Here is a 20,089-nt window from a genome sequence, read left to right as displayed (position 1 = left end):
ATGATACACATATATATGAAACATGCATATATATGTGAACATTCAGCTAAAAAAGTACAATAGAATCCTTTTTGTTAAAGCTCATGAAAACATTTAAATTAAATAAAATTTCCGATAGTAATGATTCAATGTAGTTGAACAAGTGAACAAGCAAATATAAACAGACTGACAAAATATACAAAAATAATATTTCAAAAGGATATTACAATGTGTAATTAGTTATTAGTAAATGGGATTTAGTAACAACACAAGTAACAGAATTTACAAGTATAACATGAAACAAAATAAAATGAAAGTAACACATGATGCTTTTTAACTATTAAATTAATTTTAATCTATGGAATGAAATTAATAAATCACAGAACAATTAGATGTAAAGATGTATACTGTTTTTCTTTTAAAGAAAATAAATATCTCTCTACTGATAGATGCATCTGGGACAATAGTGCATAATAAAAGAATGTACACAGGGAAGGTAAAAAACAGGACAAAAAGTGATAAGATAGATAGTTTGAAGTTAACACATACACGCAAAAAATAACTAAACGCTTATTCATTCATAAATAATTCCCATCTACTGTTCAGTGTATCTTTCTTCATCAGATGAGTATCAGTGCTCTTCTTTATAATAATGTCTCCTCATATTTATATAAAAGATAAATGGAGACATATAAATGGAATTTTCGGTCATGGACAATCAAATCTAACAGATTATGAGAGAGGGAGTAAGAAAAATACCAACGATTAAGGAAAGAAAATGCATTAATGACAAGTGCTTTTTTCAGATATGATGGTGATGCCAATTGCCAACGTTGCTTTTTTCTGTTATTGTTCATATTTCACTGTATATTTATTCACATAACTTCATTGAAATAAAGTGGATCATGAAAATTCTTTCCATCACCAAGCTGAAAAAAGAATAAATCGTTGTGTATGATTAACTAAAGAGGTTCGCTTACAGACTAAATTACAGGCGAACACATCCCCAATACATACACATCTTTATACAAACAATCAATTATATAATCATGATGATAAATTGCCAAGAAATTAACATGCACAGAATATCGTAACAGAGCATCATACTATACTATCATATCATATAGCTCAATCAGATTTGTAGAAAACTTATTAGAATACAACCTAAATTTGATAAATAAATGAAAGCAAGAGGAAAAGAAATATAGTTATGCACGCCTTCACAAAAGCATAAAAACCTATACAACGAAAGAAATGTGATGTAATAATCCGCACATTTTAAAACTGCACAGAATAAAAAAAGTATGAAGTGTTAATTACAAGTAATGAGTGTTCATCCCAAAGAGGGATTACTCAGTAATCAAGTACACGATGATGTGCTCGACTTGAAGTTATTACTATCTGTTAAAGAGATATTATAAATATTATTCTATTATTATAATCAGGAAAAAAGAAATAAGATTGGGATCTATGATGCAGTTAATAAACGATAAATGACTTAAAGCAGTGAGCTACATTTGGACTTATATCATCGGCATTCAGCATTCATAAAGAGTAGTTCTGTCTAATAATTATTTATGACACGAAATATAGTTTATTTTGCATTTGTTCATATGGTAGTTAACTATCTGAGTATGAATAATAATAATAAACTGATTCATTTGCTAGGATAAGTGATTTTATTTTTGTGTATATGTGAAATGGGATAAATGAACTAACTGATCAGACAGAATAACCTTAAAATATTCATATTTCAACTAGATTTTATGATTAATAGTCGGTTACTTAATAAATAAAGTATATTTTAAGGTTTATCAAACTATTCAATGTATTTCAAATAGTACAAAAATTACAAACAATCGAATATTCTGTGTTAATGAAGGTATGATGGAAAAGGGCAATTAAAAAAAGGATGAATTTAAAAATGGTAGTACTTCAACTTTCAACTTTTTAAATACTATAGATATCTAGGAAAAAACATAAAATGCAACAAGGAAAGTGAAAGGAATTCGCCAAACCAAAACAATGGATGATTATAAGTATAATAACAAGAAAAATAAAATAAATAACTTAATCTAAATATTACAAGATCAGGGTTCCTAGCTAATAAATCTTTTCATCACAAAGACCTCAAACAGGTTAGATTAACGATTAATGACTTTTTTCCAATCAATAAATTACTAGTTAATTAATAACTCTCATGAACATTAGAATAATTCAAGATGATTTCCATGTTATGATGCCGATAATTTGTACATGTATATAAACACAAGTAACATAGGTAGATAAACATCAACACTAACATTGATCATACTCTCCTAGCTGAATAGATATCGTATAAACTAGATTATAAACAAAAACAATCACTTGAGAAGATATTCTATGTGTCGTGGAAAATACGATTTTTTGTCTCCAACTTTCTGCATTGATATAGACAAGAAAACAGGATGAACGACTATACATTCTTTAGAAGAATCAACAGCGTTATACTATCAATCAATATTTTGACATAATTGGGTTAATAGGAAACGATTAACAAATGTAGTTCATGTCTACATATGTACTTTTATGCACATAATATCTTATTTCAGTTTTAGTATCTAAATAATAATTTTGGGTTCATTAAAAATTAAAATTCTATATTTGCATAATGATTGCTATGTGAAAGCAAATCATAATAGAAGCAAAAATAGCCAGAGGACATACAACAATTATAAGACAGAAACTAGGAAGGTAGTTAGTGTCTGGCAAGCACACAAAGTTAGCAGCATTAGATAGAATTAAGTAAAAACGAAATGAGAACTGAAATTTGAAAACAAAATCTTTTTATCCTTATAAGAAATTAAAGAACAACTAATAGTAATACTATACTTTTTCACCATTATTATTGTACTCATTTACTATGCAGATTAATTTACAAGTGAACACACGCACTGGCATGCTGGATGAGCCTAGCAGATCACCGCAACATGTGAGAATATGGAATTAGGGAAGAAGTTGGAAATCAAAAACAGATAAGAGCGCAGTTCGTGTCACGGTGCTTTAATTTTTAGAGAGCAGAACTGACCTTATACTGATTATTACTATTATCATTAATATTAGTGTCATCGTTATCACTGTCTAGTTGAACAAGTTGTGCACACTTTCAGCATAAATATCAGTGTGAAAAAGAAAGAAGGAACAACAATATCAACAATGACATAATTAAGATAATATAATTCATACAAATAAAGATTATGATCATCATCATCATTGTCAAATATATATAAACAGCTTATTTTGCTCCGGACTACAGTGTAGAGTCGTGCATGGAGGACAGTTGACAGATGCATTCCAATTAAGAACCGGAGTCAGATAAGGTTGTCTACTCTCCCCCTTTCCCTTTCTTCTGCTGATTGACTGGATTATGAAGACTTCGACGTCGGAGGGGAAGCACAATATACAATGGACATCTCAGATCCAATTAGACGATCTGGACTTCGCAGATGACCTAGCCCTCCTATCTCACACACACAAACAAATACAGATCAAGACAGCAAATGTAGCAGCAGCCTCTGCATCAGTATGACTCAACATACACAAAGGGAAAAGCAAGAATCTCAAATACAACACGGAGAACATCAACCCAGTCACACTTGATGGCGAGACTCTGGAAGATGTAGAAACATTCACGTACCTGGGAAGCATCACTGATGAACAAGGAGGATCTGATGCATATGTAAAGGCGAGGATTGGCAAAGTAAGGGCCGCATTTCCACAATCGAAGAACATATGGAACTCAAACAACTGTCAACTAGTTTCAAAGTGAGAATCTTCAATACAAACGTCAAGACGGTCCTAATGTACGGAGCTGAAACGTGGAGAACTACTACATCCATCGTCAAGAAGGTGCAAGTATTTATAGACAATTGTCTACGCAAGATACTCAACATCCATTGGCTGGATACTATCAGCAACAGCATACTGTGGGAGAGAACAAATCAACTAGCTGAGAAGGAAATCGGGAAAAGACGTTGGAATTGGACAGGACATACATTACGGAAATCATCAAAATGCATTACGAGGCAAGCGGTAACCTGAAATCCTGAAGGGAAACGGAAAAGAGGAAGGCCGAAGAACACACTGTGTTGAGGATTGGAAGCAGACATGAAAAGGATGAATAACAACTGGAAAGAACTAGAAAGGATTGCCCAGCACAGGGTTGAATGGAGAATACCGGTCGGTGGCCTATAGTCCTCAACGAGGGTTAACAGGCGTAAGTAAGTAAGTTGTTTTGCTCGTTTGAGTTAGTATTATCACGAGAAAAAGAAACGCCAACTTATTGCTTAGTGAAATAGGGAAATTACCAAGAGAAACTCTACAACACTTTCATTTGGTTTAATAATCAAACGAGTTCATTGGCGTTTACGAAAATGGTTTCTGCACTGAGATTTATCAAAAGGAATGTATACACAATATTAATTTTGCTAAAAGACAGAACTTTGGTCAAAATATGAACTGCATCATATTACGAGAAAAAATCAAATGAACATTGACTTCTTTTTATCCTTATGTAACCCAATCAAACCATTCATGCTACTAATATGTAACTGAGACAGAGGTGACTTTATCGTCAACTGTGAGAAGATAAAATAAGCAATTACATCAATATTTCGTACTCATTATTTGAATGGGCAGAGTAGATCGGGAAAATCGTGAATATCTGAATATGTAGATAGAGTTTATTCAACTTCATGCACTCTGAATAAATACCGCTTTTAAATTTTAAAGAAAGCTATTAAATTTACTTAAAAAGAATGTAAGTAAACATATGTTATGCGCTACTATTAAATTGCAGTTTACGACTGATAAGAGCAATATTTACCACAGGTATGATATGATACACATTTTTTTAAAGATTTTGATGCATCAAAGTACAATTAATCATTTCAAATAGTAGGCCACATACTCGAAATTTACTTTACCTAAAGCGAGTATAATAACGGGTTACTTCAATTAAAATTTTCTTGAGTACACTTTGCTTATCTGATTTCGGCGATTGGTCGAATGAGATAACTAATTATTGATTAACACTTTTTAATGTATCTCAACAAAAATCGACTGTTTACAATGATAATAAAGCATTTGATAGTTGATAACATTGTAGACTGTGAAACTATATAAAACAATTATGTATGTGCAAAAAAGTCAAACACTCCAGGAAAATAAACCTTCAATGTTTAAATCTACTGCTGATCGTTAATCGAACAACCTACATTTTGTTCATTAGGTTCAAGGGATTTTAATGATAATCATAACTGATAAATTGTAAGCAAACGAAGAAAACAAATCAAGCCCTCTCATTAGATGTTTTGCAATATGCAAATAAATTTTTCAAGCAGATACCGAGAAACCCTAAACATTATTTTGTCCGAATACAATAAAAAAACACAGTGCATACCACAACCATTCCTTTTTTTATTTCATTAAAATGGAAAGAGAAACTGAGTTAATACATTGAAAATGAAGTCGTTTGGCTTGACAGTTGTGGTGGCCTATTGCATAAATCAGAGACTTATGAATTTAATCCTGGTAAATTTGGTCGATTACGTAAACAAAAGTAACCCTTCAATACATAATTGACCACTTCAATTCGGAAAGTTAGACATCAGTTAAGAGATTCATTCAATTCCCAACACAATTTTAATCGTAAAACTTATGTATTATATCAGTCAGTCACAACGTAGAACTTCGTACGTACGTACATCAGTTCGAGTTGCCATATCACATTAGCACAGAGATGCAGTTGTCCATTCAAATCCCATATTGGTAGAAGTAGTAAGAGTATAAGTATTATGTGAAAGATAAGGGTTTGAAGATGTTATTGAAGGAGTATAATCAAGTGAAATAAATTTGGAAAGACAAAAAGGAAAAGGACACAAATAATTCAGAAGATTAGAATTTGGAAGAACACAAACAGTGGATGAACCTTCGCCATTGCAAACGATTTTGAGCCATGTCATTCAAGGTCTCTAACCATCGATTGCTATCATCTCGCGGATCCCAACCAGGTAGTTTACACCTACCAACATGGCTCAGTAACTTCATGGATTTGTGCCACGTTTCGGTCTAGCCGCCCCTAGCTTTCTTCCAATCTACTCCTACACCATGAAACATTGCACGTCGGGGCAGTCAGTGGTTGGGCATACGTAACACGTGTCCCAGCCATCTCAATTGATGAAGTTTTACTACTTCATCAATCGATTTGCCATTCTTACCTAGTACCCGTTTCCTAACAACTACATTACTTACCCGGTGGTCCCAGGATATACGAGCAATGCTTCGAAGACATCTATGATCGAACACTAGTAGCCTACGAATATCCTCTACTCTTATCGGCCATGTTTCGCTGCCATAAAGTAGGACGGAACGAACTGCTGCACAGTAAACCCGTCCTTTGGTTGCTAGACGGATATCTCGCCTACGCCATAAATGATGCAAGTTGGTGAAAGCTAGACGAGCCTTCTCTATCCGTGCTGAGATTTCGTCACACACCAGACAACAAGGGCTGATGAGACTCCCAAGATAAGTGAAGCGGTCAACACGCTCAACTACTTCACTCCCTATCATATGTATTATATAGACAATATTGTGCTAAACAAGTAGGTTGTTCAAACGCAAACCATTTTACCCTGCTGATAAACTTCGTAAAATGCATCTTGTCACAAAATAAAATCACAAATAAACACACTTACTTCCACAGGTTGCACTTTAACAGTATTTATACTGAGCGTAGAACTGATTGATGCTTTTTCATTGGAATAAAATACAGTAGTACTATCACGTTTAAAATTGTTATGGTAACTATTATTCCCATCATTACTGACAAATGTCTCACTTCGTTGTTCAGAAGTTGTAAGAAATTTAGCAAATTTATAACAACATGATGGTAATGATTCGGTCAGCGGTGGAGTGCTGTGTGTAAGTAATGGCTTCAAATAGCTGAAAAAAGAGTAACAAATTGAAATTACTTACAAATCAGCTTCAATATTAGTCAACATAAAGTAAGGCACGAGACATTGAATTACAATATAGCACAACGGTCTAATATCTAATAAGCACAAAGCTCCAACCTATTGTGAACGTAACTCTACTGGTATTTTTTAGTAAACTAAGGCAAGTTATACCACAGGGCATTGGATACCAAATGAGTGGTTAATATGTAAAGAGCACACCATAAATTCTTTGGTACCAAATACAATTACTGGCAGGGTTGGGTGTGCAGACTCCTGAGGAGTCTCAAAATGAAACGAGACAAGTGGCCAATTTTCTCTGATCTTTAATGGTTGTTAAGATGAGGTCAGTCTGTAACATAAAGTATCTATGAATTGAATGTTCTCTGTAAATCCCTTATGGTAACTTTCTACTAATTGGATAGTTTCTTTTTGATGAGTTAAAACATGACAGAACACAAAACAATCATTTCTTTTTTTTAATCAAACATTTTAAAGAATAACACAATGACAGGAAATGAAGGATGAAAATCACTACTCTCAGACTAGTTATATTGCCCGCAACACTACAATAAGTGCAAGTCCAAATATTTCTAAGGAGTTGTGTAAATGCAATTACCATGAAGTGAGAGGAAAGTATTCTTGGTAATTCATTTGGTGGTTTTACGGGAAACTTCTAAGTCTAAAACTGTTCATAAAACAAACTTATGTTATTTTATTTAGGGAATATTTAAGGTGACAGATGATAATTACTAAGGAGTATTTCAGGAGAATATCTTAACCAAACTGATCAGTCATTTAATTCAGAAGGTATGAAAATGGACCCGATTGACATAGGGACTACCTGTAACAAGATGCTAAAATAATGTGATTTAGAGAATGAATTCAGTGAATGACCTGACTTATTTAGTTGGAGAAGCTGGCCAATCACAATACACAACTATGTTGGTATCAAAATCAAAACGTAAAGTCGATCTCTGAGAATGAAACACCTAAAAAATGCATTCAAAGAAAGCAGGGGAATCAACCAAGTCGGATCTATGTAAAAATAGACTGACGGGGAAACTATGATGTTATTTTAGATTAGAAATGAATAAAATAAATTCCATTATTGTAGGCTTTGCCAAAAAGTGTTTATCAAAACAATATCTTTGTAATATGAAAACCATACAAATTCATGTAAACGATCACTTACAATTTATCGAAACTCATCCAATGAGAACTACAACAACTATGATCATCAACCGAATCTTCTTCCGTATCTGTATGTGGCTAGAAAGAAAAATCATCACGATTTTGATTTAACATTAAAATAAAGACGATAATAATACACTACGTTGGGAAAAGCCAGACAAACTAGGAGATTGAAACACTTCTCAAAAGTTTCAAGCTAAAAAGCATTATTGTGGATTACTTAAACTCTGAAGCATTATTATTTAGTTACTTGGAATCTAGCTTCCAAAGGAAGTGTGGTTATCAAGATTAATAAATTAATATGGCGAGCAACATGTCTTAAAATGGATGATTAGGTGGGTTGCAAAGTTGTTTTCTAACTTAAACAGTGACCTCACCGGTACACTGAAAAAAAATATTACAGAATATGGTTTGAAACTAGCTAATTAACACTAACTATTTCGAACAAGTCTTTTAACGCTCACGGAAAAATTTGAACTAGTGTCTACGATGTCATTACTACCAGTTAATAAATTTGACATGATAATACCCTAGGATTATCTTTATTTAAAGGTCACAATTAGAGTAAACTTAAACAACAAGAAGACCCTAGCTATACTTCAAGTCATCCAGATTAATTTCAAGCATGCCTTATTAACGACCTACCAAGCTTTGATGATAATAAATTATCAGAAAGATTGGTAGAAAAGCTTTGCTTAATCAAATTTAATAAGGTTCAACTAGGTGGTACCTACTTATCTAGCTTATACAACTGACCATAAAAACCGTTTCTTTGTAATAAATGAAATATCTGCATGCACCATAACATTTAACAGTAATAACTAAGAGGGGTTGAAAATTACGTACTAACCGACTGTTTAAACAGTGATTAAGTTATTTCTGATGAATCGGGTACAACCCTGACATATCTGTACGTATTAGTATCAGTTTACCATAATTTTTGATTAATTTTTGTCTCTTACTAAAAAGACCATCCTCGTTATTAGTTCTATTTCATTTCCAGTATCATTCCAATCTAATCCAAACTCATATATGTATAAGCATAAAGTTATGGGGATCAAACAACAATGGCAAGAGATTCACATCATGACTTACTTGGTTTTTACTGTTGCAATCCACACCGACACTAAACATAAACGAAGAGAACAGTATAATAAGCATTTTACATAAATCTATAAAAAAAATTAATAATACTTTTACAAGAACGAATTGCCAATTTATAAATTGGGATGTGAAAAAAACCGTTGATGATATGAAGATACTAGAAATTCCTATATTATAGATTAGAACAACATATGTGAGCGAATATCATTTTCAATTAGATAGTTTGAATCCGGTATCTAGATAAGAAAATCCCGAAACAATCCCAATAATTTGATAATTCAACTATACGTATTTTACACCCATGATTTCGAACTATAATACGGCCACGAGCAGACCTGAGTCGGTCAGTCACAGTTCTGTAGGTCAACATGAAAATCAGTAGCTGGCTATCATAATCAAGAATCTCAGTGTCCTGGTTCCTTAAAAAGTTTGTGGGCGTGCGTCATTCGTTATGAAAGCTTTGTGACTATAAACATAAAGGAACTCTAGGTCGAAAAATGACACGAAAAATTAAGTTGACAGTATATGATTATGAAACATAAAATTACAAAGGCAACTGTGAGGAAAATATTTAGTAATATAACATGAACTACCAGAAAAGGTTTGTTAAATCAGAATCGTCTTAATAAGAAAATATATGCGATCGTACTTCATTAATATATTCAACCGCATATACTAGGAGCTTAAACACCCAAACTTTCCTTTTACTGTCTTATTTGTGATGAATTTACGAAACTTCAGGTTAGAGCAGGAACTTTCTCCCGTTGATTTTCAAGACTGAATAAACCATCCACAGATAGTGTATTTGAACGGATATATCGTGAGTTTATGTTTGGCAGTGACTAATGATGGAAGTCAAAGAGTGCGTCTAGCTTCCACGAAGCTTTATGTTTGAATAAATAGGTAACAGGTTCGGATTACATTTGGAACATCAAAACTCACAATAACGTACATAACGGAGATACCGATGCTTTAATCGACTTCAAAGAGCAAACTTTTACGTTAAATCTACATACTTCATAACCGAATACAGAGTAGTGTTTAATGCAGTAATGTAATCTACTGTAGGTTTGGTAAATTGATAAGGTTCATATCTGAGTACACTTAAGTGGTTGAAAGTGAACGGAAAAATTATGTCATATCATATTATTTTCTGAGTAACATTAATGCACTCATAAAAACTTACGGTATCTGCAATCTGTGAAGTAAAGATATGGCAAAACAACCTCCCAGTAACACTGTAGTCATAACTATTACAATAATTGTTGAAAAAAACATCCGACGTATTTCAGAACTTGTATTGCGGATCGCTAATGAAAAAGCCATGGCACCTCGAAGGCCTGAGAAAAAGATCATATGTTGAAAATTTAACGTGATTTTGTTAGATTTATTTTTCCTCTTATTATCAGCTGGCGTAACTGCAACATTCCCAAAATCAATTGGATTCGAAAGAAATGATGATCCAGGTACATTATTTTTATCGCTAGAGAAGGATAGTTGAGAATTGGAATCAAACTTTCGCTTCAAACAGTTCGTAGAACAGGAACACTGGTAAGCTCGACAAAAGTTGATTAGGGCTGTAAGTGGATATACGCTGACTGCCCGAGCAATTACACATGAGAACAATGCGATAAAAACAAATCGAGCATTCCAATAATGAAGAGGGAAAGTAAACGTTGAAACACCAATATATGCGAAAACAAAGTTTTCCGACAAGAAGTTAAGGAGTTCAAAAAACTAAATCAAAATAAATAACCATCAAATTAAATTAATATTTTATAACGTGATTTAAATCATTCAACTGACTAAATAAAACGTTTCTATAGATTTCCCGTACCATCTCAAAATAGTGTCCTGAGCATTGCTAGAGGTGTGTGGTCTGTTGACAGTTCCTGGTTGCTCACGTAGTAAGATGAAATTTCGCTCTGAGGAACCTGACTGAGGGGTCAGATTAGTAGTGATGATCTTACAGATCTAGGAGCACGACCACATAGCCCAGGGGACAGATACTTGATGCCCGTTGCATAGTCTTTTTGTAAGTAGTTTTCCATATGAGCTCTGTGCTTTGTAAACCTTGCAGTTGACGCTACAAAATTTAGGGGCAATGTGCGCTGTTTCTAAAGCCAAGCTTCACTACCCCTCCCATTCGTTTTCGGAGATTTGGTAATCATGGTTAACCGTGAGAAAAATCTTATTGCAGCCATACTTTAGTAGAGATGACAGTATTACTTCGCTCACGGACTTTGCACTTGGTGATTTTGTCCATATCACTATCCTTACGTGATAGCCCTCAACGAACAAGTGCTCCAGTGAACATACATAGGCTTGGATTTCACGATAAGCAAGTCCATGTAGCACTACGAATTGGCAGACACAGTAGGGATTCAGAGTATGTATTTGATATACCTTGTAGTGGCTTTGCTCCGCTAATCGTTCGCCTCGATAACCGTTATAATATAAATTTCAAATCTGTTTGAAATCAGAAGGCGAAGAGAAGCGGCAACTACAGTTTATTATGGGATAGCGTAGACCACAAAGCAATAAACACATCGAGCCAATTTGAAGCGGAGAAGCGAATAAGTATATGCCAGCAGTTACATAGGCGAATTTATAGTCAAATTTTATAAGGGCGCAGCAAGACAAAGCAAAAGCTAATAATAGGATTTGAGTGCATACATATATGGGGAGGAGCGTGAACCATCGGATGATATTTAAGTAGTCAACATTATATCTAGAGTCTGTTATGTGCTCTAGTGATCATAACAGTACAAAGAAATATGCAAATTGTTACTATTCAAATGACACTGATTGTTAAGTTAATAAAAGGGCTTAACCAAAATTAATCATAATTGAAATTGGTTGTAGGATAGTTGCTATAACCTACTGAATAAAAAGCCATGAAACAGGATAAGATATTTTTTCGATATTGAAACATGATAGTTCGTTTCCTAAACTTCAAAAGTGATTTGTTGCAGATGATGATCTCTAATTAAGACAGGTTTACGAACAATTTTAGGAAAATCCCTTTGTTAAACTGTCACGTGTAAAACTTCCTGTGAGAATCACCCCTTTCATCCATAAATGCTGCAAGTTGCCAAAATAATATACATCGTGACACTTAAAGTTTAACTCATATTATTACATCATGAAATGAGGTACTCGCAAAATCAGTTGACTGATTTGGGTAGAATGTTAGGACAAGAGGATGTATAGCGATAATCATATTTTTATTAAGCGGTTTGCCAAATACCATAAATTGGGAGGAAAATTCCCTACTATGTCCAAACAGCACTGAATAGAGCTGTTACCGTTGTATTTATATACATTAGGAAATTTCAGGGATAAGATACTGCAGACCTTTCATTGTACACCACACTTTCCGTTGCGGAAACTCAGAAACTTCTCAGCAAACAAAATCAAGTTTAATATTCAAGATGATATCAAACGTCTTTACAACAACAATTAATATCTTCATTTAGTATTGTTTGTTTGAATGAACATCAACTTTGAGATGCAGGTACATCCAGCTGACGAGTCCCAAATAGGATGGAACGCGCGTCCTGGATTCCACTGCTAGCCACTATCCATTTCTGCTTACCAATTAATATCTTCGTTCATTTTTAGCCTTAAAAATGATGGACCAGTTTTGCGATTATAGCTACTTCATCGCATAATACGCATGCTCTATTAGGCACTATAAACCTTTTAATTAGTTTTACCGAATCAAACTGTTATGTACTCAAGTCCTGTCATGTTAATAGATAATAAAAGGGAAATTTCTAAAGCCAAGCGGGTAGTCTATCTGAAAAAATGACGCCAGGCAGTTGTTTGCAAAGTTTAAACGCCTTCCACATTCATTTACAATGGAGCTGGAAAGTTAAAGGTTTACCTCAATAACAACTTTCAGGGATATACGTGGCAAAGCGGTCTTCTCTTAAAAGTTCAGGAATACAATGGATGATAAGAAATATGTATCGTATAGAGGTATCTGTAAATCCCAAAATTCCATTTTGGGTGATCAAAAAATTTATGTGAGCTTTAATCTCTTTCTTATTATCCTTAATATAACAGATTATAACTGTGATAAATTTGTGATACTTTCTCCACTGAGCAAAGATTTTTATATTAAATTTACTTTAGCGATCCTCGTTATGACTAATACATTTCTTAAGCGACTCTGAAAAGAGAGCCTAGAGAATTATTTAAGATACCGACCGACACAATTTTTGAGTAAAATGTTAAGTCCATTGTTTTCTAAGCGTTGCGATGAAATTACATAACGACGTATTTCAGGTAGTACATTCAGTACACTTTTGAAATAATGTTGTTATAGACTGGAAGTTAGAAAAATATCACTGGAAGCTTGAAGCTAGAAAAGTTAGATTTTCTACTCATTGAGATATTACAAATATATTATTTATTTAAAAAAACTGTGTCGAAATAATCGAAAGTTGACTGGTCTAATCACGAAGCAACCGCTTGCAGAAGCTTGTATATCGCCCATTGTTCAACTGACATGACGGGTTAGAAAAGGAAAATTACATTTCTGACTCATGAGTTTTGTTCAACATTACTTCCGCTTTTAATTCAATACAATGATTACTCAGTTTAATATTTGTTTTATTTTTCAGTGGGATATTTCGTTCAGCAAAAGACATTTCAGTGTGATTTTTATTCAACATATGATATTCTTTGTAATAAATTAACATGAACTATGTTCAGCATGATATGAAGCATGAGACTTTGTTGTAGTTTCATGTGTGTGACATTTCAATTGGACGTGCAAATTGATATATAAATGAGCGTATTTTGAACTAGGGTCGTCGTGTTTTTGGGGTGAACAAACCTTCACTTATACCAATCTTCAGAGTCCTTGCTTAGCGTTGAGGAAATTGTTATGGATCCTTGTTTTTCAAGTAAAAGTAATAGGCGGTGCGAACATAACATTACCACTGATAGAAGTAATTGAAAGATTATAATTTATGAAATGACAAGATGGAGAATGACTGTACTCTACTAACATCTGTTGACCGATCCCGGTTCATATGAGGTGCAAAAAATTATACAGCTGGACGCCCATAGATATTTTATGTGGTTCAAAACTTTAATCAGAAGTAAAGGTTATCCTATGTTTTCTATTATAGTAGGTCTTTATTATGGGTGAGCCTGATCAAAACGAGAAGTATACACTCAACCAAATCATCGCTAAGCCATGATTATCGCTGCGATGTGCAACTAGTCAAAATTTAGGAATGAATTGTGCTACTTATGAACGGTTCCCCAATATTAGAAATTATTTCGCATATTTCTCTATAAAATTATTTTTAAAAAAGGAAGCTTACAGATTTTGTCCATACTTTAGATTCCTGGGATAGGTTGTTATAAGTGTAGTGTGCTTGAGTCACACCACAGAACAACACGGAAACAATACCTAAAAATAAATGAAATCTTAGGTTGACATATGAAAATGGGATAGGAGTAAAGTATTAAGTGTATGTTAGACAAGTGAAGACCCTATATTGATGATTGACATAAAATATATCCATCAGAAAAGACGCATGTAACTTCTGATAATTACTAATTTCACCAGATATGGTGAAAAATTTTGTTTGCGCTTTGAATTTATAGGTCTCACGTTTTAACATATCACGGTTTCAAGATCAAAATACACTCGACGTCAAATGACTCCACACTAGCTGCCATATCTAAGTTCATTCTCAAAATTACTAGGTACGTAATTATTTCGGTAATGATTTGCAAAATTTGCCAATAAAACTGACAATCGATAATAAAAATAATGACGCGAATAAACCACTGCAAAATAACTTCGAAAGCAAATGTTATTAAGTTTATGTTACACACAAAGAATAATTTCGATAGGCAAATGCTTTCTTATTGACATAAATGCTGAAAAACCAACCAGTATATCTGTGAGGGATCGCACAGTGGAAAGCGAATTGTAATCAATATGATTAAGACTGAGTTCAAAAAATTTGAATTTACAGTGATATTTTTGTCACTGTGTACACATCGAACTCTAAAATAGGTGCTGAACAACTATTGTAAGGAAGGAAAGGCAAGTTTAATCAATGAAATCAAGTTGGTGGTTACTTCTCCAAAACGTAAGAAAACTATGTAAATCCCACAACAGCGAACAGTATCTAGAAAGTCGACAATCTTACTATAGTAGTCTCCTAGCTGTTATTAGGTTTTTTCATGAATTGTGTCAAGAAATATGGAAAAAGGAAACATGACTGTATTGAACACCAACTATGTTTTACGTGTTAAAAACTGAACGTATAAACATCTCATAAAGAATAAAATATTTTTCAAAGACTAGAAAAGTTTGATACATTCACACGACAGAGGTTGTGACTGAATTGGTCAAAAAGAGTACGGCTAAAAAATAAATTGAAAGCCAAGATTCAGGGTGGCAACTAAGTATAGCATAGACTAGATCAAAACGAGTATTCGATAGATTGGGAAACTAACGAAATAATTAGTTCGGATAACTGTCATGCAATGAACTTACTAGAAAAATTAACCTAAGAAAGTCAGTGACAAGTGAATATTAAACGTCCTAATGATGGTTTTTCAAAAGGCAGAAAACCTCAAACGAGATTTCAACTGATATTTGACTTGTAAGTTTTAGATTATATGCTGGCACACACTGCAGCAAAAAACGGTGTTGACAGTAAGAAAAAAACATTTTTGGGCTAATTCTATCCACTTAAAAGCAAAGTATATTTAAAATCTAAGATTCAAAAACATATGAAGGTTTGTCTGACTCAGTTCTTTACATAACATGTGTAATTTTATTGACCGTTAGGCACCAGTAGTTTGGGTCAAATGAAACTAAGAAGTAACAGGCTAGTCATGACTGTATCGTAAATACACCTAAGTGGCACTCATTATGATTGACAAAACAATTATGCAGCCGTATTTTCAATATAATATTGTGTAGCCAAAATATTAATGACGTTAGCGTACACAACATACAGCTTATATGTTGATGCAAATAACGAGATTTAGTGTTCATACGGATTTCCTCATTTCCTACTAAAAATAGTCACCGCGCCTAAAACAAAACGCTTAGACAGTAAAATTGGAGCTCTTATTTATCGCACGGAATGGCTTTTTCGAAAGAAGGAATTCCATAAATTAAGAACGGTACGAAGGTGTCAATATGGGTAATACATGCCAGAATATCTGAAAAAAATTATTTAAATAAACAAGTTTCCGATGTAATTAGCTGAAAGCAAGCAAAACAGTGACAATAATTTAATGACTATTGTTAGCAAATATAGAATATCGGGATTTCGTTGATAAAAACACAACTGTATACAAAATTATTCAATTTTAATTTTACTAGAATATACATCATTTTATATTATTTTTGATATACCATGATTGAAGACGGTCCTGTAGGAGTATCAGTTTGTTCAGGATAACCATTGGTCATATTTTCAAAATAACTAACTTAACGTAGTTTAATTAAGGACTTCGCTATACAATTGAGCGCTTTAAGTCATAAAAACTTCACTAGTTCATCAAAATGAATAGCCGAAAACCTAGTCAAGCACTTAATGAATGAGACTAATCAAATACACGTAGAGAGATATAAGCTAGAGACAAGTCACGCCTCAGCATTTTAATAGTACATTGAAAGATGCTCATCACGGATTACAGTGCCAATTACAAGTGTACCCGAAGCTTGTAAGGATAGGTAACAAGTGTAATGATAAACTACAGCTAGAATTCTTTCGATCATAATATGCACCCGTTGAAAACTTTCGATATCAAGGTTTTGTCCAAAGCTTCTGTAAAGTTGATTAGTCTTCTGATAAACGACAAATAATTAATAAGGCAATACTTATCAATTGCGCTAACTACCGAGATAACTAGACCTAAATATGGCAAATAAACAAAATACTGGGAGTAAAACTTTGCTTTATAAAAAAGATGTTTAGAACTTGACTATAATGTTCTACTATTTATTGGAATCCCATAAAATACAAATCATGAAACTACCAGTTCATCAAATGGACAATATAGCTTACAGAACAAGTATCATATTACTCAGACATGTAGTTTAAAATCAAAACAATTAAAAATAACCGTAATTAAAATACTGCTGTCACATCAAATAAAACTGTACAGGATGGTATTTATCGCAATATGAGCAACTTCAGATTTTACTGTATTTTAACAAGCCAATAAAGAAAACCCGGAAACTTGCATAACTATGTGTCAATCCTGATCCCCACGAAGTTCCAAATACGCCAACCTAGAATCCAATAATAGATTAGTGCCTTAACTAGAATTTTCGAAGTGTAGTGAAAGAAGTTTCTGGTAATAGACCAGTATTTTGTAATATGCAACATCACACTGCATTTGTAAAATACCAAAACAATACATTAAGTGCATTATTTACACATATTTCTTGAGTTATTTAATACAAACTTTATCCTCCTTCCACTCCTGTTTTTATTTTGATTGCTTTCCGTTTTCCTTTCCATTCCCTTAGGATTCTACTTTCGGTTACTGGCACATACTACGCATACCTGTTCATTTAAGTAGCACACCACGTAAGTACCAGAGATACAACTCAATTTAATATATATAACTTACATACAATAATAGTGACATTTGATCGAAAATCGACATCTAGTTATACGACATCGCCTCGCAACAAAATTAACTTTGTAATCTCGGTACAGTGATCGTTTTCCTGGTAACAACTTTAGGTCTAATAAGAGCGAAAATAACCGACTTAGCTATACGAAAACTATTAATCGACGTATGATAAAATATAATACACACATAACTGACCCGTAAACCCAACAGCTTCAGCGAAAAGAAATGTGCTATAAGACATTAGGACGAACAAAGCTGTTTCCAGTAGAGGATGCTCCTTGATGTGTGTAAATTTTGTAAGAAGAGATGTTACACAGCCAATAGAAACGCCAGTGACGAAAGAACCTCCAAACATTATAAAAAAGTTCAACACAGAAGACAGGAAAGCATGGCCATCGAAATTACCAGCGGAAATAGATCCATATTTCTCGATCGACCTGCAAAAGCAAATTTACTTTATTCTTTATCAATACTAAAGATTGCGTACTAAACATAAGGCCAAAATTTGGTAACGAAACTGAACGAACAGAATGCAACTTACTGGGCTAGGGCAATCGCTAAAGCATCGTTAAGAACACTCTCACCAAATACAAGTGCATACAAGTTGACATCAACCTTCAAGTCACTAAAAATAGCCAAAACGGTCACTAAAACTATCACAAAGTGATATATTCTTACCAGGATCAGTTGCAGATATTATAGCCCCAAACAATAGACAGTCTGAGAGATGCAAGATTTGAGACAAAGAAGTAATTCCACGGGTGAAGCCATAGCAGATGGTTCTGTAAAAAGTTGAAATAATACCCTCAGCCTACCCGACAACTAAAGCGGACAACAAAGTACCACCAAATGCATAAGTAAGAACAGCTCCAATATTTTTGAAAAAGTAACCCTAGAAATGAATTCGCGTTAAAATCAGACATACTCGCTTCATGCTATATCCCGCTGAGAAAATTATAGGAGGAAGTAAAACATTGAAAAAGAATTCCGGGTCGAATGTAGCCTGAGAATGATAATACAAATTATAATACCTTATTGTTAATCAGAGAGTTAAAATCTGACTGCTGTTCAAATTTGTATCGGAATGACATGCTTAAATTAAACTTCCCGTACTGGTCACGAACAGGAAACTCAATAATCAGCCTTTCTGGAGGCAAATGACCACCGCACGCTTCATCATTTTTACGTGGAAACACATGCATCTCTACGGAATAACTTGCAGATTTTATAGCATATCTCAATATAAGACCAACGACCAGCCCTGCGAATAATTTAATAAATGATTAAACTTACCATACACCACTGAAAGGCCAGTTTCGTGGATATATCGAAAGCGTCTATGTTTAAAAGCCCAGATTGTTATGACAGAGAGAGTAAGAAGTACTACGTATACTAAAAGAATTAGATTATCCATTCGATGATCATTTTGCAGCCTTTGTTCGGTGTGCTTTTCTATAATTTTACTCTCATTTACTAGACATTCATATGGATCCGACGACGACATTTCCAACTTACCACCGATGGAATCTAGAGTACTACTAACACTTGAAATAGTTGATATAAACAAACTAACATTTTTGAGGTGAAAACCTGGATAAAAAAATCATTTAAACGTTATATTCAAAATATACTTCATAATTTTTTTGATGAATTCAGGGTGCATTGTTATGTAATGACCTGGAGACACTGGTTCGAATAGTTTGCTGTCGTTCTGTTCAAATGGTTTAATGGGTTTTGGATGGAGCAGAATAAACTTTTGCTAGATTCGCTCCTTCTTATGGTATTTGCTAATCACAGTCACTATCAGGTACTTACTTAAATCCATGAAATCGCTGAAGTGTTAGTAAATTAGTATGGTGAAGATGCCACAGGTATTTGGAGTTTGAGGACACTTTAATCGGTAACACCTTCTACTATGAATCGTACCCATCAATTGATATCAGAAGTCAGAAGCGGAGAGTTTCGGATATATATTTGATAGGTTATCAGTATACGAATGATCGACTGATCTAATTTGGCTAGCGAGTGCAGGGAATGTTGAGCAAAGCGTTTCCGCTCGTGATCTGGTCTGGATTTATGACCGAGAGCTCCCAGTTATGTCAGTTCATCAAAACTAATGTGGTCAGCATCCAATGTTGAAGACTTACAAGGCTGCTTATTTTACGGATTTATTTATCGCTACA

At 33.7% G+C, this 20,089-nt stretch overlaps 1 protein-coding gene across 1 annotated transcript; it reads right to left on the bottom strand.

The window, feature by feature from the left end:
• Positions 1–854: 854 nt before the first annotated feature.
• Smp_167210 (putative slc9a7 protein) lies at positions 855–19,415 on the bottom strand (the record flags this gene model as incomplete). Its single annotated transcript, XM_018794391.1, has 12 exons — positions 19,200–19,415; positions 18,938–19,167; positions 18,832–18,909; positions 18,722–18,798; positions 18,585–18,688; positions 18,448–18,553; positions 18,102–18,343; positions 9,261–9,337; positions 8,167–8,243; positions 6,994–7,062; positions 6,714–6,960; positions 855–908 (listed from the first exon to the last, which is right to left on the bottom strand). Exons 1-12 carry the CDS (start codon positions 19,408–19,410, stop codon positions 855–857), a joined length of 1,572 nt encoding a protein of 523 aa, XP_018648808.1. The 5' UTR covers positions 19,411–19,415.
• Positions 19,416–20,089: the final 674 nt, after the last annotated feature.

Source organism: Schistosoma mansoni, chromosome 1, assembly GCF_000237925.1.
Source record: "Schistosoma mansoni strain Puerto Rico chromosome 1, complete genome".
Classification (NCBI taxonomy): domain Eukaryota; kingdom Metazoa; phylum Platyhelminthes; class Trematoda; order Strigeidida; family Schistosomatidae; genus Schistosoma; species Schistosoma mansoni.
The sequence above is the reverse complement of the archived record's forward strand: the minus strand, read 5'-3'. Positions and strand labels throughout refer to the sequence as shown.